A 26,287-nucleotide genomic window follows, 5' to 3' on the forward strand; every position below is an offset into this window, starting at 1 on the left:
GTCTGTTGTTTGTAACAGTGTTTTATATGTGAAAATGTGATCATATTATAAATTGTATTTTAGTGTTTAAGGACTAGTCCAAATTATAACTACAAGAGATCCTAATCAAATCATCTACACGGATTGAAGTGGATATATAACAGGTGAAATAAGGGATCATAGCTTTCACCTGTACTCACCTGGTCAGTCTGGGTCATGGAAAGAAGTGTCCCTAATGTTTTGTACACTCGGTACAGATCCATGTTCTATGAGCATTGGATGCCCCACAGCAAAACTTGTCTGTGAACATGATTTCATGAGTAGAACCTTTACACAGATCTGCCTGACTAACTGTAAATAATCACACACTCTATTGTACACTTTAACTTGAAGAACCCACCAAGGACTAGACCTACTGTAATGGACACATTGTGTGAACGTGGAATGAAAATGGAATACAGAGAAACAACTTGCAGAAGGGATATGCAATTGCTTTCCAGGAACATACGACACTGTTACGAATCCCTTTGGCCAGGCAGTCTAGGGGGGGGGGATGGTAACGAGACCCGTAACATAACTCATGCAAAGTATAATAGTGACAAAGTAACAGTGAGAACGAAAAACCACAGACAACTAAATTACCGTCAAACACTCAGGGTTTATTTTTAAACACACGGCAAAGGGGGGCAGGAAAAGGGGCTGAGTTGGACCCAAGGAAAGAAACAAATATCCAAATACACCCCCAAGCTAGACTAGCCTACTTCAATACAGCTAACTAACTAACCAAAAATACAGCGGGTGGTCCTCCCAGTTCGAACTAGGGTATTTAGACAAAGTATTCCTACGGGTAATGTAGGCCCATAGGCAACTTGTCTTGGTACCCCCTTTTTCCACCATCAAACAAACAGTCAAACACCATAACAAAACTCACAGGTGGGGACAAAGTGACATGTAGTTGCAAAAACAAAAGAGAGCTCAATCCAAAGAGAGAGACCCAAAGAGAGACACAGAGAGCGAGACACAGAGGAAACAACTGAATGGGTTTTTAAACCAAGGGAAAGGGGATGTGATTGGGTAATGGAAACAGGAGGAGGTGTGTCTTCTGATTGGGGAATGATGATGATTGCCACCTGTGAGGGGAGAAGGAGAGAAAAGAAACAGGATACACACACAATAAGTAACATCATAGACATCATTGATGTGGCAAGGAATGGTTGAAGAGGTATGTATTGTGTTGGAACATAATGTGTAGCTCTCTTAGGGCCTTGTTGTCACTCTGTGATGCCGGTGCCTTGTCGCAGTGACTGCTGAATGGCAAGGCAGAGTTGGGTGTAATCGTCCTCCCCTACATTCTGGGAACATACAGGAGGATTCCGTAAAAAGTAGGACATCAACAAACATGAACCATCTTTGTTTATGGTATGTACAAAATACACGACACAACAATTAGAAGGGAAATTAGCTATTGTGTTCTAGGCTACCATCTAGAGTAGACATGATGGTATGTACTGTATGTTAGAATAATGCAAAGTCAGCCTGTTGCAATTTAAAATGCATTGAGTTACAGTGCTGTCAAGAACAGGACAATGTTTTCCTCTGAAGTATTTCTAGGAATAATTTCTTGGAAATCGTGATCCATTTTTTTTCTCTATGGAATTCCTTGGCATAACTTCAGAGAAAGATTATGAGACACTCACCATGTAGGTGTCATAGCTGAAATAATGCCTGATAGCCAGGTGACCGATGAGGTTTCGGCTGCAGTAACTAGCATTGCCCCAAACAGTGGCAGCACAGATGGGACACACCTAGAGGAGAGAGGGGGTGACTTCCCAAACAGAACAAACAGCACATCCTAATGCACATCCCAATTATTTTTACACTGAACAAAAATATAAGACGCAACATGCGACAATTTCAGATTTTCACGAGTTACTGTACAGTTCATATAAGGAAATCAGTAAATTGACTCCCGAGTGGCGCAGCAGTCTAAGGCACTGCATCTCAGCGCTCGAGATGTCACTACAGATCCTGGTACGAATCCAGGCTGTATCACAGCTGGCCATCATCAGGAGTCCCATAGGGCGGAGCACATTTGGCCATCTGGGTTAGGGGAGGGTGACTTGCCTAGTTGAGTAAAAGTTTAAATACATTTTAAATACATAATGAGGCCTGTTGGGTTCTAGTTTGAAAAACTTGCTATACTAGAAGTTAATATTTACATGCATGAGGAAGGTACAGTTTGGACACGCAAACTCAAGGGTTTTTCTGTATTTTACTATTTTCTACATTGTAGAATAATAGTGAAGACATCAAAACTATGAAATAACACATGGAATCATGTAGTAACCAAAAAAAGTGTTAAACAAATCAAAAATATACACTGCTCAAAAAAATAAAGGGAACACTTAAACAACACAATGTAACTCCAAGTCAATCACACTTCTGTGAAATCAAACTGTCCACTTAGGAAGCAACACATTTCAAGCATACATTTCACATGCTGTTGTGCAAATGGAATAGACAACAGGTGGAAATTACAAGCATTTAGCAAGACACCCCCAATGAAGGAGTGGTTCTGCAGGTGGGGACCACAGACCACTTCTCAGTTCCTATGCTTCCTAGCTGATGTTTTGGTCACTTTTGAATGCTGCCGGTGCTTTCACTCTAGTGGTAGCATGAGACGGAGTCTACAACCCACACAAGTGGCTCAGGTCATCCAGGATGGCACATCAATGCGAGATGTGGCAAGAAGGTTTGCTGTGTCTGTCAGCGTAGTGTCCAGAGCATGGAGGTACTACCAGGAGACAGGCCAGTACATCAGGAGACGTGGAGGAGGCCGTAGGAGGGCAACAACCCAGCAGCAGGACCGCTACCTCCGCCTTTGTGCAAGGAGGAGCAGGAGGAGCACTGCCAGAGCCCTGCAAAATGACCTCCAGCAGGCCACAAATGTGCATGTGTCTGCTCAAATGGTCAGAAACAGACTCCATGAGGGTGGTATGAGGGCCCGACATCCACAGGTGGGGGTTGTGCTTACAGCCCAACACCGTGTAGGACGTTTGGCATTTGCCAGAGAACACCAAGATTTGCAAATTCGCCATTGGCGCCCTGTGCTCTTCACAGATGAAAGCAGGTTCACACTGAGCACATGTGACAGACGTGACAGTCTGGAGACGCCGTGGAGAACGTTCTGCTGCCTGAAACATCCTCCAGCATGACCGGTTTGGCGGTGGGTCAGTCATGGTGTGGGGTGGCATTTCTTTGGGGGCCGCCCAGCCCTCCATGTGCTCGCCAGAGGTAGCCTGACTGCCATTAGGTACCGAGATGAGATCCTCAGACCCCTTGTGAGACCATATGCTGGTGTGGTTGGCCCTGGGTTCCTCCTAATGCAAGACAATGCTAGACCTCATGTGGCTGGAGTGTGTCAGCAGTTCCTGCAAGAGGAAGGCATTGATGCTATGGACTGGCCCACCTGTTCCCCAGACCTGAATCCAATTGAGCACATCTGGGACATCATGTCTCGCTCCATCCACCAACGCCACGTTGCACCACAGACTGTCCAGGAGTTGGCGGATGCTTTAGTCCAGGTCTGGGAGGAGATCCCTCAGGAGACCATCCGCCACCTCATCAGGAGCATGCCCAGGCGATGTAGGGAGGTCATACAGGCACGTGGAGGCCACACACACTACCGAGCCTCATTTTGACTTGTTTTAAGGACATTACATCAAAGTTGGATCAGCCTGTAGTGTGGTTTTCCACTTTAATTTTGAGTGTGACTCTAAATCCAGACCTCCATGGATTGATAAATTTGATTTCTATTGATAATTTTTGTGTGATTTTGTTGTCAGCACATTCAACTATGTAAAGGAAAACGTATTTAATAAGAATATTTCATTCATTCAGATCTAGGATGTGATATTTTAGTGTTCCCTTTATTTTTTTGAGCAGTGTATTTTATATTTGAGATTCTTCAAAGTAGCCACCCTTTGCCATGACAGTTTTGCACACTCTTGGCATTCTCTCAACCAGCTTTGAGGTAGTCACCTGAAATGCATTTAAATTAACAGGTGTGACTTGTTAAAAGTTAATTTGTGGAATTTCTTCCCTTTTTAATGCATGTGAGCCAATCATTTGTGTTGTGACAAGTTAGGGGTGTTATACAGAAAATAGACCTATTTGTCCATATTATGGCAAGAACAGCTCAAATAAGCAAAGAGAAACGACAGTTGATAATTAATTTAAGACATGAAGTTCAGTCAATGTGGAAAATTTGATGTGGAATGTGGAAAAGGACTTTGAAAGTTTCTTTAAACGCAGTCGCAAAAACCAAATCAAATCAAATGTTTATTTGTCACATACACATGGTTAGCAGATGTTAATGCGAGTGTAGCGAAATGCTTGTGCTTCTAGTTCCGACAATGCAGTAATAATCCAACAAGTAATCTAACTAACAATTCCCCAAAAAACTACTGTTTTATACACAGTGTAAGGGGATAAAGAATATGTACATAAAGATATATGAATGAGTGATGGTACAGAGCAGCTTAGGCAAGATACAGTAGATGGTATCGAGTACAGTATATACATATGAGATGAGTATGTAAACAAAGTGGCATAGTTAAAGTGGCTAGTGATACAAGTATTACATAAGGATGCAGTAGATGATATAGAGTACAGTATATACCCTACATTATTCATCTCATATGTATACGTATGCAAACATTATATTAGGTGGCATTGTTTAAAGTGGCTAGTGAAATATTTTACATAATTTCCCATCAATTCCCATTATTAAAGTGGCTGGAGTTGAGTCAGTGTGTTGGCAGCAGCCACTCAATGTTAGTGGTGGCTGTTTAACAGTCTGATGGCCTTGAGATAGAAGCTGTTTTTCAGTCTCTCGGTCCCAGATTTGATGCACCTGTACTGACCTCGCCTTCTGGATGATAGCGGGGTGAACAGGCAGTGGCTCGGGTGGTTGTTGTCCTTGATGATCTTTATGGCCTTCCTGTAACATCGGGTGGTGTAGGTGTCCTGGAGGGCAGGTAGTTTGCCCCCGGTGATGCATTGTGCAGACCTCACTTCCCTCTGGAGAGCCTTACGGTTGTGGGCGGAGCAGTTGCCGTACCAGGCGGTGATACAGCCCGCCAGGATGCTCTCGATTGTGCATCTGTAGAAGTTTGAGTGCTTGTGGTGACAAGCCAAATTTCTTCAGCCTCCTGAGGTTGAAGAGGAGCGCTATGATGAAACTGGCTCTCATAAGGACCACCACAGGAAAGGAAGATCCAGAGTTACATCTACTGCAGAGGATAAGTTCATTAGAGTTACCAGCCTCAAATCAACATTTAACTGCACCTCAGATTGCAGCCAAAATAAGTGCTTCAGAGTTCAAGTAACAGACACATCTCAACATCAACTGTTCAGGCCTTCATGGTCGAATTGATGCAAAGAAACCACTACTTAAGGACACCAATAATAAGAAGAGACATGCTTGGGCCGAGAAACACAAGCAATGAACATTAGACCAGTGGAAATCTGTCTTTTGGTCTGATGAGACCAAATTTGAGATTTTTGGTTCGAACCACCGTGTCTTTGTGAGACGTAGAGTAGGTGAACGGATGTTCTCTGCATGTGTGGTTCCCACCATGAAGCATAGAAGAGGAGGTGTGATGCTGTGGGGGTGCTTTGCTGGTGACACTGTCAGTGATTTATTTAGAATTCAGGTTACACTTAACAAGCATGGCTACCACAGCATTCTGCAGCGATACGCCATCCCAGCTGGTTTGCACTATCATTTGTTTTTCAACAGGACAATGACCCAAAACACCTCCAAGCTGTGTATGGGCTATTTGACCAAGAAGGAGAGTGATTAGCTGACTTCAACCCAATCTTATGTGTTATTACACACAGCCGGGAAGAATTATAGGATATCAGAGCGGCGTCAACTTAACAACACTGCGACCATGAATACGACTTTCCCGAAGTGGATCCTTTGTCTGCACCACCTAGGGCATTTGAACTGATTCCAGAGGCCGACCCAAAACGACATCGCCGGAGAAGAGGGAGTCAGAGCGGTCTTCTAGTCAGACTTAGGATGTGCACACACCACCCACCGCTTCTGAGTATATTACTCGCTAATGTCCAGTACCTAGATAACAAAGTTGACGAGATCGGGGCAAGGGCTGCTTTCCAGAGAGACATCGGGGATTGTAAAATACTCTGTTTCATGGAAACATGGCTCTCTCGGGATATACTGTCAGTCTGTACAGCCACCTACATTCTCAGTGCATCGCGCTGACAGGAATAAATATCTCTCTGGGAAGAAGAAGGGCGGGGAGTGTCTGCTTCATGGTTAATGACTCATGGTGTAATTGTAAGAACATGCAAGAACTCAAGTCGTTTTGTTCAGCTTACTTACATTCGGCATATGATTGCCAGGAATTCTATTATCTCCCAAGAGAATTCTCTTCGGTTATTGTCACAGTCGTGTATATCCCCCCTCAAGCTGATACCACGACATCCCTCAAGGAACTTCACTGGACTTTATGCAAACTGGAAACCATTCATCTTGAGGCTGTATTTATTGTAGCTGGGGATTTTAACAAAGCAAATTTTGAGGAAAAGGCTACCTCAATTCTTTCAGCATATTGACTGTAGCACTCGTGCTGGAAAAACACTGGACCTTTCTTATTTTATTTTCCGGGATGCATACAAGGCCCTCCCCTGCCCTCCTTTTGGCAAATCTGACCAAGACTCCATTTTGCTCCTCCCTTCCTATAGGCAGAAACTAAAAGAGGAAGCGCCCTTGCTAAGGACTATTCAACGCTGGTCTGACCAATCAGAATCCACGCTTCAAGATTGTTTTGATCATGCTGACTGGAATATGTTCCGGGTAGCTTCTGGGAATAATATGGACGTGTACACCAAGACGTTCACCGAGTTTATCAAGAAGTGTATAGGAGATTTTGTACCCATTGTAACTATTAAAACCTACTCTAACGAGCAACCGTGGATAGATGGCAGCATTCACGCAAAACTGAAAGCACGAAGCATCGCATTTAACCATGGCAAGGTGATGGGGAATATGGCAGAATACAAACAGTGTATTCCTCCTATTCCCTCCGTAAAGAAATCAAACAGGCAAAACATCAATACCGAGACAAAGTGGAGTCGCAATTCAGCTCAGACATGAGACATATGTGGCAGGGTCTACAGGGTCTACAGACAATCACAGACTACAAAAGGACAACCACCGACGTCTTGCTGCCAGACAAGCTAAACACGTTCTTTGCCCGCTTTGAGGATAACACAGTGCCACCAACGAGGCCAGCTACTAAGGACTGTGGGCTCTCCTCCTCCATGGCCGACGTGAGTAAGACATTTAAACGTGTTAATCCTAGCAAGGCTGCCGGCCCAGACGGCATTCGTAGCCGCGTCCTCAGAGCATGCGCAGACTAGCTGGCTGGTGTGTTTACGGATAAATTCAAGCTCCACATGTTTCAAGATGGCCACTATTGTTCCTGTACACAAGAATGCATAGGTAACTGAACAAAATAACTGCTTTGAGAGACTATTTGTCATGTTGGTATGAAGAAATTCGGGAGACATTACGCATTCCTGCGCCCAAGGTTTTTTATTAAGCCCAAATTAAGGCCATGTAAAAGGCACAGGGCGAAAACCAAACAAACCCATAACACACAGGGTAGGAATCCAAAACAAAAGATCGAGGGGTACCTCGAATAAATAACACACGCGCACATTGATTAACACACGGGACAAGACCCGTAATCATCTGCGCAATCCACAATGGCACGAAAGCCAAAATACACAGCACAGGTACTCAAACGCAGCAACGGACATTGTAACAATAATGGACAGCCCGATGGAAAACAAAAGGCACACTTATACAGGTACTAATCAGTGGGAATAGGGAACAGGTGTGCTTAATGAAAGTTCCAGAGGGATAGTCAAGGATCATATCCTTACCTGTCACCCTATACCCACTTCAATTTGCTAACTGCCCCAATAGGTCCACAGACGATGCAATCGCCATCACACTGCCCTATCCCATCTGCACAAGAGGAATGCCTACAGTGCCTTGCAAAATTATTCATCCCCCTTGGAGTTGTTTCTTTTTCCCCATACACAAAATAGTCCAAATTGGTGAAGTGAAATTATTATTTTTTTAAGTTAGTGGTACATGCATATGTATTCACCCCCTTTGCTATGAAGCCCCTAAGTAAGATCTGGTGCAACCAATTACCTTCAGAAGTCACACAATTAGTTAAATGAAGTCCACCTGTGTTCAATCTAAGTGTCACATGATCTCAGTATATATACACACCTGTTCTGAAAGGCCTCAAAGTCTGCAACACCACTAAGCAAGCGGCACCAACAAGCAAGTGGCACCATCAAGACCAAGGAGCTCTCCAAAAAGGTCAGAGACAAAGTTCTGGAGAAGTACAGATCAGGTTTGGGTTATAAAAAAAATATCAGAAACTTTGAACATCCCACAGAGCACCATTAAATCCATTATAACATGTTTTAAAGAATATGGCACCACAACAAACCTGCCAAGAGAGGGCCGCCCACAAAAACTCACAGACCAGGCAAGGAGGGCATTAATCAGAGAGGCAACAAAGAGACCAAAGATAACACTGAAGGAGCTGCAAAGCTCCACAGCGGAGATTGGAGTATCTGTCCATAGGACCACTTTAAGCCATACACTCCACAGAGCTGGGGTTTACAGAAGAGTGACCAGAAAAAGCCCTTCCTTAAAGAAAAAAATAAGCAAACACATTTGGTGTATGCCAAAAGGCATGTGGGAGACTCAGATGAGACTAAAATTGAGCTTTTTGGCCATCAATGAAAACGCTATGTCAGGCACAAACCCAATACCTCTCATCAACCCAATAACTCCATCCTCACAGTGAAGCATGGTGGTGACAGCATCATGCTGTGGGGATGTTTTTCATCAGCGGGACTGGGAAACTGGTCAGAATTGAAGGAATGGTGGATGGCGCTGAATACAGGGAAATTGAGGGAAATCTGTTTCAGTCTCCCAGAGATTTGAGACTGAGACCCTAAGCATACTGCTAAAGAAACACTTGAGTGGTTTAAGGGAAAAAATATAAATCGCTTGGAATGGCCTAGTCGAAGCCCAGACCCCAAACCAATTGAGAATCTGTGGTATGACTTAAAGATTGCTGTAGACCAGCGGAACCCATCCAACTTGAAGAAGCTGGAGCAGTTTTGCCTTGAAGAATGGGCAAAAATCCAAGTGGCTTGATGTGCCAAGCTGATAGAGACATACCCCAAGAGTCTTGCTGCTGTAATTGCTGCAAAAGGTTGCTCTACAAAGTATTGTCGTGTCTTTGGCTATGCCGGATTAAGTGATATGACATGCTATTCTATAAAATAATTTCTCCGTAATGAATATTACCTGATTGAGCTAATCATGTAAATGTAATTAACTAGAGAGTCGGGCACCACAAAATAATATTTATAGAGCTGTCATCTTTCGAATAAACTCTTAAAGACCTAGTAATATTTTACATCAATAGTAGTCAATATTAATCGTCATCTTAATTCAGTCTCATCTGAAAGTTGTAAATTCTTGGTTATCTGCATGAACCCTGGTGGTGGGTGGTGAATAGTTATACTCAAGTTCTGTTTTTTTTGTCTTGTTTCTTGTTTCACAATAAAAAACACAAAAAATATATATTTTAATTCCAGGATGTAAGGCAACAAAATAGGAAAAATGCCAAGGCGGTGAATACATTCGCAAGCCACTCTATGTAAGAATGCTATTCATTACACATTGACAGGACAGCAGTGGAGAAGGTGGGAAGTTTGAAGTTCCTTGGCGTACACCACTGACAAACTGAAATGGTCCACCCACACAGACTTTGAGGAAGAAGGCGCAACAGCGAAGGTGGGCCGGGGTCAGGTTAGATGAACGGAGAAGGAACAGTTTTATTACACATCACTTAACTTCCTGTCTGCCAACAAAGATGTAGCGTTTAGAGGTGCAAGGAGGAGACTTCGCCTAAAGGAGGGTATAAATACTTGGGCTGGTGGAAACATGTCTGTCTTTTCAGCTGTTTGACACATTTGGTGAATAAACTTGGTTTGAGCTTTAACTAGTTCTCTGGCAAACAGAGTAAAAAAACTAACAGGCCCTAAAATATGGATTTCACATGACTGGGAATACAGATATGCTGTGGAGGTCAACTTCCTCTTGTAGGCGTCAATTGGGTTTACCTTGGTCTACAATCATGAGAGAATTGAGAGAACAGATACCTTAAAAGAAAAAGGTAAGGCGTGGATCAGAAAACTAGTCAGTATCTGGTGTGGCCACCATTTGCCTTATGCAGCGCAACACATCTCCTTCGCATAGAGTTGATCAGGCTGTTGATTGTGGCCTGTGGAATGTGGTCCCACTTCTCTTTAATGGCTGTGAGAAGTTGTTGGATATTGTCAGGAACTGAAACACGCTGTCGTAGGAACTGAAACATGCTCAATGGGTGACATGTCTGGTGAGTATGCAGGCCATGGAAGAACTGGGACATGTTCAGCTTCGAGGAAATGTGTACAGATCCTTGCGACATGGGACCATGCATTATCATGATGAAACATGAGGTGATAGCGGTGGATGTATGGCATGACAATGAGCCTAAGGAGCTCATCATGGTATCTCTGTGCGTTCAAATTGCCATTGATAAAATGTGATCGTGTTCGTTATTCGTAGCTTATGCCTGCCCATACCATAACCCCACCGCCACCATGGGGCACTCTGTTCACAACGTTGACATCAGCAAACCACTCGCCGACACGACGCCATACACGCTGTCTGCCATCTCCTCGGTACAGTTGAAACAGGGATTCATCTGTAAAGAGCATACTTCTCCAGTATACCAGTGGCCATTAAAAGTGAGCATTTGCCCACTGAAGTCAGTCACTACCCCGAAGGGCATTCAGGTCAAGACCCTGGTGAGGCAACGACCATGCAGATGAGATTCCTTGACAGTTTGTGCAGAAATTATTTGGTTGTGCAAAGAGTTTCTTCAGCTGTCTGGTCTAAGACGATCCTACAGGTGCAGAAACCTAAGTGCAGGTCCTGAGCTGGTGTGGTTACACATGGTCTGCAGTTGTGGACGTACTGCCAAATTTTCAAATTATGTTGGATGAGGCTCATAGTAGAGAAATTAGCATTCAATTCTCTAGCAGCAGCTATGGTGGACAATCCTGCACTCAGCATGCCAATTGCACACTCCCTCAACTTGAGACATCTGTGACATTATGTTGTGTGACAAAACTGCACATTTTAGAGTGGCCTTTTATTGTTCCCAGCACAAGGTGCACCTGTGTATCAATCCGGCTGTTTAGTCAACTTATTGTTATGCCACACCTGCCAGGTGGATGGATTATCTTGGCAAAGGAGAAATATTCACTAACAGGGATGTAAACTAATTTGCACACAGAATTTGAGAGAAATATGTTTTTTGTGAGTATGACAAATGTCTGGGATCTTTTATTTCAGCTCATGAAACATGAGACTAACAATTTACATGTTGCATTTATATTTTTGTTCAGTATAGATATATCTAGCATTAATTACTATTCAAGACATGTTGCAGCTCTTGCTATTGAGGTTCATGTTTGAAAGTTAGGTGAAAGTTAGAATAGGCTCACTCACAGCTGGAGCATTCTCTCCTGTGTGGCTGCCGACACAGTGCTGGACCAGTCTCATGTCTGTGAGCCCCTGCAGGGGGCAGTATGGGCAGGAGTACACCCTTCCTCCCAGGAAGCCCAACGTCAACACTCTGGGCCTGAGAAACAAGTCACCATCGTTAACACATGCACAAAAATACAATCATTTCACAACATGGATCCATTTTGACAGTAAGATCATACATACCTAACCAATTCAGATATCTGTGTTTGTGTGGGCTGTCCTGGTAGAATCCTAGATGAAAACATAATGAATAGTCAAATATACACCACTTTGAGAGTGTAATTATTTGATCAATGATCAAAATATCTAATCTCAACTATCAGAAGAAACTCTCAAACAAATGTTTTATTAATCTCCATGACCTCTTAACAGATCATGTTTAATGAAAGAGGAAGAGAGCTGATTTAAAGTCATGTAAACATTGCATCCATAACTGTAAATCAGAATGAAGTCTGTGGCTTATAGGCTGTGACATATAGTATATCTGGCTATTTAACACAAGTTATTCACTATAGCCAATATATCATCAAAGAGGTGTCACGTTCGGACCTTTATTTCCTTTGTTTTGTCTTTATTTAGTATGGTCAGGGCGTGAGTTGGGGTGGGCAGTCTGTTTAGTTTTTTTGTATCTGATTGAGAATCATACTTAGGTAGCCTGGGTTTCACTGTTGGTTGGTGGGTGTTTGTTTCTGTGTGAGTGTTTATCGCCACACGGTACTGTTTTGGTTTTCATCACATCGTTTATTGTTTTGTATTTCAGCGTTCAGTTCGTTTTTAATAAATCGTCATGAACACTTACGACGCTGCATCTTGGTCCTCCGATCCTTCTTGCTTCTCATCCCCAGAAGAGGAGGAGAAGGAATGCCGTTATAAGAGGACATTAAGATGAGAACGTTTTTGTCCTCTTGCTAATGCTACGGTCCAATGTGACTGGTTATTGATATTCCTAGGATGCTACCTTATTTTACTTAAAAGCTTGGATCTTAGTTAATGCCTAATGATGCAGAACTGATTTGGTCTCAGCTCTGGCCATGTATTCACCTTCACTGACCATGAAAAGTTCTGGATAGTGACAGCACTATGGACTCTAGAACACTTCCACCATAGTCAGGTACTAACCAGAAGCACTACTACTCCTTCTGCTACTATTAGTAGTACCACACTACAGTACTAATACTAGTATTTGCAGTTCTAGTAGGCTACTTCTGCTACTACAGTATTATTAAAAGTACTACTAGTAGTACTAATCCTTGTGACTCGTTTCAGGAAACTAGGTGTATGCCGCAGGTTACTACTTCACAGGAGAGCTGTTTGAATGTAAACTTTTTTTTTAAAATCAAAATGTGTTTTTTTGGCAGAAATGCCTTCTGGAACATGTCAACTCATGTGCCTTAATAACAAACTTGTATGCCATCTAAAAATACAAATACAATTGTTAAATTAAGAGCCTAGTTGGTTTAGCCACAGAAAAAGTCAGCAACCTTCCCGTAGCCATGAGTTTGGATTGGTCTGCCAAATAGCACGCTTCTGTCTATTTGAGCTAGTCAGTATGTGTAGGTAATCCTGTCTAACGTGGCTTTTTTTAAATGCTTCGTGTAGTAAAACTGCATAAGTGTTGGTCTCCACTTTCTGGAGGACTGAGTTTTGAAATCATTGGCATTCAAGTATGATAGCTAAGGAGATGGAGAAGACACCGGTCTCTGGATTACATCTTCAAACTGAGGGCAACCATGGCATCTGTGACAGGTAGACATGTCGATCCATGATGCACATGGGTAAGATAGTCAAGCTAGCTATATTTTCAGATATTACACTTTTCTAATTTTGATGTAAAGTGGTTTCATTTCAAGTTAAAATGTACTGTTAGCTAGCTAACGTTAGCTGGCTGGCTCGCCAGCTAACGTTATGTGTATGATCTTATTATTCGTATCTCAGAGCCATTTGCTTTGCTAGTTATAGCCTAATGTTAGCTATCTAACATTGAACCTGGTTAGTTAGCTACCTGCAGATTCATGCAGGGTAGTAGCGTCATGAGTTGGGATTATGGTTCATTGTTTACCTAGCTAGCTACATGTCTTAACAAAAGACATCACTACGCACGTAACCAGTGTGTTTGTAAATTCAGTCTGGCCAGCTACTCCGATTTCAGGTGAACTCTCGTCTGAGTGTGCCAGTGTACAGAATAATTGATTATTTTACGAACGCTCAACACCCGTTGAATATGGCCGGTGTCAGTAAACGTCGGGAAAAATGCGTGATTAAATTGTTGCAAGCAGCACAGTTACAGTAACCAACGCTCTGGATAACATAACAGCCTAACCAGCTCTGCTAGGGTGAGTAAAATGGTCAGAGTGGGGTGTTCTCTCATTTGTGTCTGGAAGAAGCTAGCAAGCCAATGTTTGCCAGTTAGCTTGGGTGCTTGACTGCCGTTGTGAGGTCAGAATGCTTGGATCAAGCCTACTCATCTGCCAGAGCGTCCAATTTGCGCTCTGAACGCTCCGAGTGTGAAACACTCTGAATTTATGAACGCCCAAAGCATACTCTGGCACTCCGGATTGAATTTACGAACACACCCTTCAATAGAATGTCACTGCGACAACTGTTGATAGCCAGAGCGAATTTACCAGCTACGTCTATCTACTCCAATTTCAGAGCACTTTGGTCTGAGTGAAACAGAGTTCAGGATAACTGTCAAATTTACGAATGCTCAACACCTGTTGAATATACATAAATTGTTGCCAGCAGCAATGGTCTGGATAATATAAAAACAGCCTAACCATCTCTGATAGGGCAAGTAATGGTCAGTGAGCTGTTCTCTTATTTGTGTCTGGAAGTAGTTAGCAAGTTAGCCAGTTAGCTTGGGTGCTTGACTGCTGTTGGATCAACTCTTAAAAAGATGGGTGGGGCTAAAGTTTAAGAGGGTGTGAACAATGCCGAATGGGTGTAGACAAAGAAGAGCTCTCTAGTAGGTACCAAAACATTCAAAGGCCATTTTCTCAAAAGTGAGGTTACAAGTCTATCAACTTTCAAAGCAGAATTACTTTCCCATTGTTCCTCAAATTCAGTGTGTGATATATATATATATATATACCATTTTGTAGCTCTGTGTCTCTGCTTTTATCCAATGTAAAAATAAAATAAAAAATTCAAATGTTGCTACATAAGACCAAATCAAGACGGTTGGTCACCTATGATTCAATGGATTCAGTTTCTGTATACTTGCCCAGTCATGTGGATTGTATCCACAGATACACGGCTGACTTCCTGAGTGGTTGGTGTGACTGGTGGGGGTGGTGGGTCAAGAGGGGTGCCATACTCCTCAAGGTACTTCCTGCAGCTTTTGTAGTGAACCCTCATCTTGCTGAGAAACTTCTGAGAAGTGAAATCACATAAGTCTATACATAAAATGGGTGATGTGTGAAGTAACATTTTTGTTTTCAACCAATTAGCAACCATAATTAGCTAAATTGACAAAGTTATCTAATCCACTGGTGGTGTTGATAAATTAATCAAATGTATTTATAAAGCCCTTTTTACATCAGCAGATGTCAAAGTGCTACGCAGAAAGCCAGCCTAAAACCACAAACAGCAAGCAATGCAGATGTAGAAGCATGGTGGCTAGGAAAAACTCTCTGGGAAAGGCAGGAACCTAGGGAGAAACCTAGAGAGGAACCAGGCTATGAGGGGTGGCCAGTCCTCTTCTGGCTGTGCCGGGTGGAGATTATAAGAGTACATGGCAATTAAGGCCAGATTGTTATTCAAGATGTTCCAATGTTCATAATGACCAGCAGGGTCACATAATAACCACAGTGGTTGAAGAGGGTACAACTGGTTCGTAGAGCGAGCCAGTGAGACCAGTGCCTTGTCGTTCACCTTCGCACCCCACACATTTAACCATAGGACATAATGAAGAGATGAGTCTTTAGTAAAGACTTAAAGGTTGACACCAAGTCTGTGTCTCTCACATGGGTAGGCACACCATTCCATCAAAATAGAGCTCTATAGGAGAAAGCCTCCAGCGGTTTGCTTAGAAATTCTAGGGACAATAAGGAGAACTGCGTCTTGTGACCGTAGCGTACGTGTAGGTATGTACGGCAGGACCAAATTGGATAGATAGGTAGGAAGAAGCCCATGTAATTCTTTTTAGGTTAGCAGTTAACCCTTGAAATCAGCCCTAGCCTTAACAGGAAGCCAGTGTAGAGAGAGGCTAGCACTGGGTAATATGATCACATTTTTTGGTTCTAGTCAAAATTCTAGCAGCTGTGGTTAGCACTAACTGAAATTTATTTAGTGTTTTATCCAGGTAGCCGGAGAGTAGAGCATTGCAGTAGTCTAATTTAATAGTGACAAAAGCATCGATTAGCTTTTCTGCATTTTTTGACAAAAATCTGTCCTTGAAATATTCTTGATATGTTCGTCAAAATAGAGAGCAGGGTCCAGAGCAACCCTGAGGTCCTTCAGTTTTATTTGAGACAACTGTACAACCATAAAGATTAATTGTCAAAATTGTTTTGTGGGACCTAGAACTAACATCTCTGTTTTGTCGCCATCCACTTCCTTATGTCTGAAACACAGGCTTCCAAGGTAGGCAATTTTTGGGCTTCACCATATTTCATCGAAATGTACAGCTGTGTGTTGTCCACATAGCAGTGAAAGTTGACATTGTGTGTCCGAATGACATCACCAAGAGGTAGAATATATAGTGAAAACAATAGTGCTCCTAAAACGGAACCTTGAGGAACACTGAAACTCAAAAGGACAAACCATCCACAGAGACTAACTGATACTGTATCTTTCCGACAGATAAGATCTAAACCAGGCAAGAAGTTGTCTAGGAGCACAAAGACCGATGGAAAGCCTTGGTCTGCCGTCATTAAAAGGTAATTTACCACCTTCACGAGTGCAGTCTTAATGCAATGATGGGACCTAAAACCAGACTGAAGCATTTCGTGTACATTATTTGTCTTCAGGAAGGCAGTGAGTTGCTGCGTAACAGATTTTTCAAAAAAAAATCTGAGGAATGGGAGATTCTATATAGGCACATAGTTTTTTACATTGTCTGGGTCATGGTTTGGCTTTATTACTGTCACTTTTAGGGAGTTCATCCTGAGGATAGGGAGCCGTTTTATTATTTTCAACATAGGAGGGTCCAGCACAGGAAGTAGCTCTTTTGGTAGTTTAGTTGGAATAGGGTCCAGTACGCAGCTTGAAGGTTTAGAGGCCATGACTATGTGTCAAGAGATAATCTTGAGTGTCTCCATTGATCCTAGGTCCTGGCAGTTTTGTGCAGACTCAGGATAACTGAGTCTTGGAGAAATACGCAGATTAAAAGAGGAGTCTGTAATTTGTCCATATAAAATGTCCGGGGTGAGAAAGTTTAATGAAAAAGGTTAACTGACTTGCCTAGTTAAATAAAGGTTAAATAAAAATCAAATAAAAAAAGGTCTGTTCTTATGCGTGACACAACGCAGAGTGCCTGGATACAGACCTAAGCCGTGGTATATTGGCCATATTCCAAAAACCCCGGGGGTGCCTTATTACTATTATAAAATGGTTACCAATATAATTAGAACAGTAAAAAGTCATGTTTTGTCATACCCCTGGTATATGTTCTGATATACCACGGCTTTCAGCCAATCAGCATTCAGGGCTCGAACCAGGTTTAAAAATAAATCCCCTTTGTGCATGTGCATAACTATAGGTAATAGTAATAATATAGAATAATTTTGCACGCCCAATTTTTCAGTTTTTGATTTGTTAAAAAAGTTTGAAATATCCAATAAATGTCGTTCCTCTTCATGATTGTGTCCCACTTGTTGTTGATTCGTCACAAAAAAATACAGTTTTATATCTTTATGTTTGAAGCCTGAAATGTGGCAAAAGGTCGCAAAGTTCAAGGGGGCCGAATACTTTTGCAAGGCACTGTAGGTCTGCTGGAATAGGTTACTGAGGATCTTGTCATTTCAATCACTGAATTAAATATTGATCATGTCTATGAACTGAATATGCTTGTCAACAACAGCCAGTGTTTATTTTTTATTTTTTTACCTGCAGCCTAATCTGACTACTGTTACCGTCAATCTAATGCGTTCCTAATTACACAAGGCTACAACAGCAATAAACTGAAGTTAAGCTATTTATTAAATTGGTTTGCCAGCTCCAGGTAGGCTACACAAGTGGCACGAATTGATTTGCAATGACTCCAGTGACATCATAATTTCAACATTATTGTATTGTATCAAATGGTATACTGCAATGGCATATACATGAATAGGCTACTTGATGGCCAACAGAGGCAAATGTATCATTCTCCACATTTAGCCTAATGTCAGTTGCATTGAGGACTTTTCCCCTATTAAAAAGAACCACGCAAGGGAGTTCCATAACTTATATTTCAAATGTCTACTCTGGCAGCCCCAGAGACCCAAGAACTGTGCATGCATAAAACACTTCGCTTGGTACCGTTGTCTTTAAGCAGTCAACATTAGAATGCAGTTTAAACCACCTCTGAGCGGATTTATGTAATGCTCTCTAGTGTGCCCAAAAGTCCTTTTCCAGTACTTTGTCTGCATTATTTCTTGATGTGCATCAGTTCTAGCGTATTAATGTCTTATGGAAAAAGGTTTGGAAATCGGTGTCTCCATAATGACAATCTAAATAGCCTACCTACAACTGGTAAAAAAAAGTTGTCACAACGTGCCCACTTGCTGCTCTTCTCAAGCTCTCTCTCAACACACACTCCTCCAGTCCTCCCAACCACTCACTCAGCAACAGCCTGCCTCACTGCCTGACAGTCAGCAGCAGGTCATAGTGAAATATATATATTTTTAAAGAGAAACGCCATGGCGGCCGCAGTGTACTTTAGAAATAGCCCAAAACCAATACATTTTCACCCGCAACATAATTTTCAAAGTGGCCCAATTTGGCTGGAAAACCGCAAACATGGCAACACAGAACAGCAACACGGGAACAGATTCAACGACAGAGATATGCTACACATATATGCTACTGGCTTGAATTTACAGGACTTTATCCCAGGGCTCTCCAAAATGTTAATATAGATAGATGAAATGAATCTAAAAGTAAGAGTTGTGTAATCTACCTCCACGAGATATGCTGTTATAGCCCTATTTCTATTTTGTCCTGTTTATCAAAAGTGTTGGAAAAACTTGTCAATAATCAAATGACTGGCTTTTTTGATGTCTATAGTATTCTCCCTGATATGCAATCTGGTTTCCGCGCAGGTTATGGATGTGTCACTGCAACCTTAAAGGTCCTCAATGATGTCACCATTTCCCTTGATTCTAAGCAATGTTGTACTGCTATTTTTATTGACTTGGCCAAAGCTTTTGATATGGTAGACCATTCCATTCTTGTGGGCCAGTTAAGGAGTATTGGTGTCTCGAGGGGTCCTCTCTCAAAGAGTGCAGTGTATAAAGTCAGAACATCTGCTGTCTCAGACACTGCCTGTCACCAAGGCATGATCTTATCAATTTACATAAACATAACTCCGGCAGTAGGATGCGCTCTCATCCATTTATATGCAGATGAAAGTATTATACTCAGCTGGCCCCTCCCTGGATGTTGTGTTAAACGCTCTACAACAAAGCTTTCTTAGTGTCCAACCATCTTTCTCTACCCTTAACTTTGTTCTGAACATCTCCAAACAAAGGTCATGTGGTTTGGTAAGAAGAATGTCCCTCTCCCCACAGGTGCGATTACTACCTCTGAGGGTTTAGAGCTTGAGGTAGTCACCTCCATACAAGTACTTGGGAGTATGGCTAGACAGTACACTGTCCTTCTCTCAGCACATATCAAAGCTGCAGGCTAAAGTTAAATCTAGACTTGGTATTCTCTATTGTAATCGCTCCTTTTTCACCCCAGCTGCCCAATGAACCCTGATTCAGATGACCATCCTACCCATGCTGGATTACAGAGACATAATTTATAGATCGGCAGGTAAGGGTGCTCTCGATCGGCTAGATGTTCTTTACCATTCGGCCATCAGATTTGCCACCAATGTTCCTTATAGGACACATCACTGCACTCTAGAATCTTTGTAAACTGGTCATCTCGGTATACCTGTTGCAAGACCCACTGGTTGATGCTTATTTATAAACCCTCTTAGGCCTCACTCCCCCCTATCTGAGATATCTACTGCAGCCCTCATCCTCTACATACAACACCCATTCTGCCAGTCACATTTTGTTAAAGGTCCCCAAAGCACACACATCCCTGGGTCGCTCGTCTTTTCAGATTGCTGCAGCTAGCAACTGGAACGGGCTGCAACAAACACTCAAACTGGACAGTTTTATCTCAATTTCTTAATTCAAAGACTCAATCATGACTCTTACGGACAGTTGAGGCTGCTTTGCATGATGTATTGTAGTCTCTACCTTCTTGCCCTTTGTGCCATCTGTGCCCAATAATGTTTGTACCATGTTTTGTGTTACTACCATGTTGTTGTCATGTTGTTACCATGCTGTGTTGTCATGCATTGCTGCCATGCTATGTTGTTGTCTTCGGTCTCTCTTTATGTAGTGTTGTGTTTAGTGATGCACCGATTACATTTTTGGCAGATACCGATATCCAATATTTTCCATGCCCCCCAAAGAAAGATACCAATAACCAATATTTACAATTTTAGCGGCCTTTTAAGTAATCAAGTACAGTTAAATAGTTAACACACATGGATGCAGCGGTCTAAGGCACTGCATCTCAGTGCAAGAGGCGTCACTACAGTCCCTGGTTCAAATCCAGGCTGTATCACATCCGCTCTTGATTGGGAGTCCCATAGTGCGGCGCACAACTGGCCCAGCATCGTCCGGGCCGTCATTGTAAATGAGATTGTTCTTAACTGACTTGCCTAGTTAAATAAAATAAATAAATCCAATTAGTCTATAATCAGGGAATATAACCTTGTACACACATCCAAAGGCTTTGAGCAGGTGTTAGATATTAAAGTAAATGTTCATCATCAAAAAAGGAACACACACACACACACACTGTGGTAATATAGTCCCAAGTGTGTTTATTAACATTTCAACCCCTCAAGGTATTCCTATGGGTGAAAAGTATACTTCATATATGGTGGGAAGACTTAAGGGGGTGAAAATCATAAGCACACTTGGGAGTGTATTTATCATACTGTGTAGACTCCAGAGTTTTCCTCCTGTGTGTTGTCCCTTTGATCAGCGACCTGATTGTAGTGTTGGTTTGGGAAGAACTACATGTACTAGCAATGGGATTCCCCTAGCTTGACTGGAAATGGAGGGGAAACATTGGAAGAACATGAAAAACAACGCCCTCCTCAGTATTTAGGTAACACTGCAAAATACTGAGTATATGTTCTGTACTCCACACAGGTAAAACATTTAAGTGTAAACATTTAAGCTCATTATAAACAAAGTGTAATAAATAGTGTCTGCTACCGTAGTACCACAGGCCCTGCACTGTCCTTTCCTCTCCCTCATCTGCTGCTGGATATCTATTGCTCTCTTTTCAGTCTCCGATACGGGGCTCCTGCACAGGGGACAGTGTGGCCCCTGGGCCCTCACAGCCAGGCGGAAGCAGTTTTTACAGAACCTGGGAGGACAGAGATGGTTATTGTTTAATAAAGGTTGCATTTTATTGTAGGCTATAGGGTATCCTAATGAGTTGGCTTTTTTTTGTTGGTAATATCACAGACATCTGGCAACTAAAGTACTGAGCTAGCTGAGCCAGCCATTTTGTGGATTATTTCATCATTTGACCCTGGCTATGCCTTGGCCTGACTATGGGTTATGGTTTTGTATATTTACACATGTCTGCAGTTCCTGGTCCTGATGGGGGTTTTCAGGACATCCTGACATATGGGACAGTCATAGTCCTCCTCTGAGCAGCTGTCCAACGATCCCTCTGCAGCATCCCAGATATTATTCATAGCTCCCACAGGCTCCAGTGATGAAGAACACACACTTCCCATTCATCCCAACTCTGCCAACCTGGAGTGAGGAGAATGAGGAGGAAACCACCACCTGTTTACTGGAAGTTCCCAACCAGAATGGTATTGAGAAACCTTTGTTATTGACCAAATACTTATTTTCCACCATAATTTGCAAATAAATTCATTAAAAATCCTACAATGTGATTTTTCTGGATTTTTTTTCTTCTCATTTTGTCTGTCATAGTTGAAGTGTACCTATGATAAAAAATTACAGGCCTCTCATCTTTTTTAAGTGGGAGAACTTGCACAATTGGTGGCTGACTAAATACTTTTTTGGGCCCACTGTACCTAGTCATTATGCTTTCTCTGACAGTCAGACCTACAATACCACTCGAAAGTTTGCACACCTACTCATTCCAGGGTTTTTCTTTAAAATACTATTTTCTACATTGTAGAATAATAGTGAAGATATCACAGCTATGAAATAACACATATGGAATCAGGTAGTAACCAAACAGTGTTGAACAAATCAAAATATATTTTATATTTGAGATTCCTCAAAGTAGCCACCCTTTGCCTGGATGACAGCTTTGCACACTCTTGGCATTCTCTCAACCAAGCTTCATGAGGTAGTAATCTGGAAAGCATTTCAGTTAACAGGAGTGCATTGTTAAAAGTTCAACAACAGTCCATCATTCATTTTAAGACATGAAAGTCAGTCAATCCAGAAAATGCCAAGACCTTTGAAAGTTTCTTCAAGTGCAGTCGCAAAAAACATCAAGCACTATGATGAAACTGGCTCTCATGAGGACCGCCACAGTAAAGAAAGACCCAGAGTTCTCTCTGCAGAGGATAAGTTCATTAGAGTTACCAGCCTCAAATTGCAGCCCAAATAAATGCTTCACAGAGTTCAAGTAACAGACACATCTCAACATCAACTGTTCAGAGGAGACTGCATGAATCAGGCCTTCATGGTCGAATTGCTGCAAAGAAACCACTACTAAAGGACACCAATAAGAAGAGACTTGCTTGGGCCAAGAAACACAAGCAATGGACATTAGACCTGTGGAAATCTGTCCTTTGGTCTGATGAGTCCAAATTTGAGATATTTGGTTCCAACCTCCATGTCTTTGTGAGACACAGAGTAGGTGAACGGATGATCTCTGCATGTGTGGTTCCCACCATGAAGCATATAGGAGGAGGTGTGATTGTGCTTTGCTGGTTACACTGTCAGTGATTTATTTAGAATTCAAGGAACACTTAGCCAGCATGGCTACCACAGCATTCTGCAATGATACGCCATCACATCTGGTTTGCTCTTAGTGGGACTATCATTTGTTTTTTCAACAGGACAATGACCCAACACATCTCCAGGCTGTGTAAGGGCTATTTGACCAAGAAGATGAGTGATGGAGTGCTGCATCAGATGACCCGGCCTCCACAATCACCTGACCTCAACTCAATTGAGATGGTTTGGGATGAGTTGGAGTGCAGAATGAAGGAAAAGCAGCCAACAAGTGCTCAGCATATGTGAGAACTCCTTCAAGACTGTCGGAAAAGCATTCCAGGTTAAACTGGTTGAGAGAATGCCAAGAATGTGCAAAGATGTTATCAAGGCAAAGGCTGGCTACTTTGAAGAATATAAAATTTATTTGGATTTGTTTAACACTTTTTTTGGTTACTACATGAATCCATATGTGTTTTTTCATAGTTTTGATGTCTTCACTATTATTCTACAATGTAGGAAATAAAGAAAAACCCTTGAATGAGTAGGTGTCCAAACTTTTGACTGGTACTGTATTCATACAAAACGTGCCAGGCATTATAACGGTAGTGTCATGAAGCATTGAAGTAAAAATGCATTAGAATGTGACCGCAAAATGTTCACTCTCTCTTTGTAGAATAGCTGACCCAGAGAAGCCAAGGGAGGTGACAGGTGAGAATGAGGAGTACCCATGATTGTACAAAAAACATCCTTGAATTTATTACAGATGTAGTATTTCAGGATACATGGCTTGTCTAGAAAACAGTTGTCCATAGCAGCAATGTTCAGGATATGAAAAACTCTAAAATGACAGCGAGTGTAAAGCTCAGCCCCTCAATAGTGTTCCTACTGCAGCTAAGACTGGGCCTAAATGCAAAATATCATAAATACAGATTACCGCTTTTCCAGTTCTAAGCAAAGCCCAACTCTCCCCTTACTGGGACTAAAGAGAGTCTACCAGAACAGCCTAAATCAACTGCCTGTACACTACAAACTGCTACTGAGCACATTGTCAACTGTTATTTAACCCTGAGCTGAGAGAAAAGGACAGCCTTTATCCCTTTGTTCCTCAAACCCACCCACACCTATTAACCAATGAGAATGAGCGTTTAATTAGAATAACTTTAAATTAGACCATGGAAAACATTAGACTATGGGAAAACATAAGTTAATTTCATTCATTAGTTTAAAATGTTCATATTTAGTCATGTACATTTTACTTTAAAAGACAGAGCTACATCAAATAGAACTACTATATAGGGAGACTGAAAGTATGGGTGAACAACACATTAATTCACAAACTTACCACACCTGGCTTAAACCTGCCCAACCAACTTGATAGCAAACAATTATGGTCAGGAACACCTAAACTGCTAGATTGCTATGCATGACAATGTACTAGTGCACTTCATCCAAACCACACATGCATATACCTTTAAACATTTTAGATAACAAAGACCTTTTAAAATGGTGATGCCAGTCTAAGGCTCTCTTATCTCTCTCTCTCGCATTCACAGAAACAAGCAAGCATTATTTTAAGCAGTACATTGTCTTTTCCCCTCAACATTAAATCCAGATTTATATAAACAATTCCACTTACCACCTGTACAATCTGCTTAGTGAATCGTAAGTAATGATTGAAAATGAAATGACAAGTATAAATACAACACGACAAATCCCCTGACAAGTTAGTTTTCACTTTCACTGTCGACATGAGGAAGGTTGGAAATTACCTAAATGTTTAACAGCTTCAAACATCATTCACTCACAAGAGTCATTGGCTTTGAACACTTATTCAGATCTACAAGGCATGGAACAACGTCTTAATGTTGTTTTCTGCACACCGTATCTTTGGAAAATGTTCAAGTCATTTCAAAACTTCAAAGGGATCTCTTTAATGTACTGTATGCTCTCCATTATGATTGTGTATGTTTACAATTAGAGGGACTTTTATGAATGATCACAGTTTAGAAAAAGGCTCCTCTGTTCAGAAAGTGAAACTGAAATTTTCTGGCAATGTTTATTTTGTTTTACTCCCATTTATTATTCACCAGTAAGGGAATGATAACTGTTAGACATTCAGCCCACAGCCTCTGATAGATACTGGTATTTAGTTAATACCTTTAGAGAAGTGACTGCTGAACACCCTGCATTGACTCCAAGCTACATTGTGCGCTTGGGCTGCTTTAAAGTTCAATATCAAAACAGTGCCCTCATTTTCAGAGAAAATATTTTACAGCTACTATGTTATCTGCCAGCCTTGGAGTCAATATCTGGCCATTTAAGATTCCAGCTCATGTATATTAATAACGTCTTCTCTAATTGCAAGCAGTCAGTCCTGCAGTGTGGAGGCTAACTCAGCCAGGCCTCACTCATTCCCTCTATATCGCCATTGATTGTGTGTTCAGTTCACTCTCTTTTTATTGATCGTGTGATCAGTAGATGGAAGGATGCTGGTGGACTTGTCCTCTAGTCTTTCCATTAATCTTCATTTCTACATGAATGTGTAATGGGGAGTGGATGGAGGTTTCATCACCAGCGAACCATGTAGTTTGGTGCCATCCGGAGTTGTGGCCTAGCTCAGTGGGTAGCTGTGGTCCGATCTGCTTGGCAGTGCTGTGAAAGTTGGAAATCGAGCTGCTGTGTGTTCTGGTATGGGTTAGGCCTATATAGGCCTCATGAATATGCTGTAGTCAACTGAACTGCCATGTGAAAATATTATTGGCTCAGCAACCACTGCCTACAGCAGATGGCCAACATATCAAGACCAGGTGTTTGAATGGTGATGCCCTGGAACTGTAGCACAATCAAATTGAGTTACAGAATACAAACACTGTTGGATTGAGATATTGAGGATACTTAAGCAATAAAGCACGCCAGGCAGTGCTGTATCATGAGTACAGTCCCATTTACCTGTGACTGTATTCATGATACAGCACTGCCTGGTGTGCCTTATTGCTTTTATAAAACTGTTACATTTGACATATTTTCCTAAATCAATTCATACAATTTCATTTTTCCATCAGAAGATATGGGGTGCGTTCCTACATTGCCTCCAGTGTATTAGAGTGCGCTCTGGGTTGTTCGTCAATTCAGAGCGTGGTCAGATTGTCTATTTTGTAAATGTTTTGTAAAGAGTTTCGCTCTCTGAGCGTTCAGAGCGCACACTGGGTTGATCCGAGCGTTCTGACCTCAATGGCTGTCAAGTACCCAAGCTAACTGGCTAAAGTTGACTAGCTTACTGGCATTTACTTGGATATTTCCATGATAATGACGGTAATTTGTGATTTAGTTTGGGTTAAAAAAAAATTGTCTTGTCCACAGAGATCGAAATTCAAAAGGAAACATTGTTTGCGAGGTCCAACAGGCAGACAGCAAGGCTTTGTTA

The 26,287-nt window shown here is 41.9% G+C and overlaps 1 protein-coding gene across 2 annotated transcripts; it reads right to left on the reverse strand.

The window, feature by feature from the left end:
• Positions 1-624: 624 nt before the first annotated feature.
• On the reverse strand, positions 625-24,616 carry LOC112259614 (E3 ubiquitin-protein ligase RNF138). Of its 2 annotated transcripts, none has more exons than XM_024434243.2 (8): positions 24,500-24,616; positions 21,511-21,693; positions 21,142-21,295; positions 14,934-15,082; positions 11,894-11,941; positions 11,672-11,804; positions 1,677-1,784; positions 625-1,331 (listed from the first exon to the last, which is right to left on the reverse strand). In XM_024434243.2, exons 2-8 carry the CDS (start codon positions 21,672-21,674, stop codon positions 1,251-1,253), a joined length of 837 nt encoding a protein of 278 aa, XP_024290011.1. In that variant the 5' UTR covers positions 21,675-21,693; positions 24,500-24,616; the 3' UTR covers positions 625-1,250. The 2 variants fall into 2 exon arrangements, with proteins under 2 accessions (XP_024290011.1, XP_042184761.1); XM_042328827.1 differs by having other exon boundaries at positions 21,511-21,733; positions 24,500-24,603.
• Between the last annotated feature and the right edge of the window lie 1,671 nt (positions 24,617-26,287).

Source organism: Oncorhynchus tshawytscha, linkage group LG10, assembly GCF_018296145.1.
Source record: "Oncorhynchus tshawytscha isolate Ot180627B linkage group LG10, Otsh_v2.0, whole genome shotgun sequence".
NCBI classification, from domain to species: domain Eukaryota; kingdom Metazoa; phylum Chordata; class Actinopteri; order Salmoniformes; family Salmonidae; genus Oncorhynchus; species Oncorhynchus tshawytscha.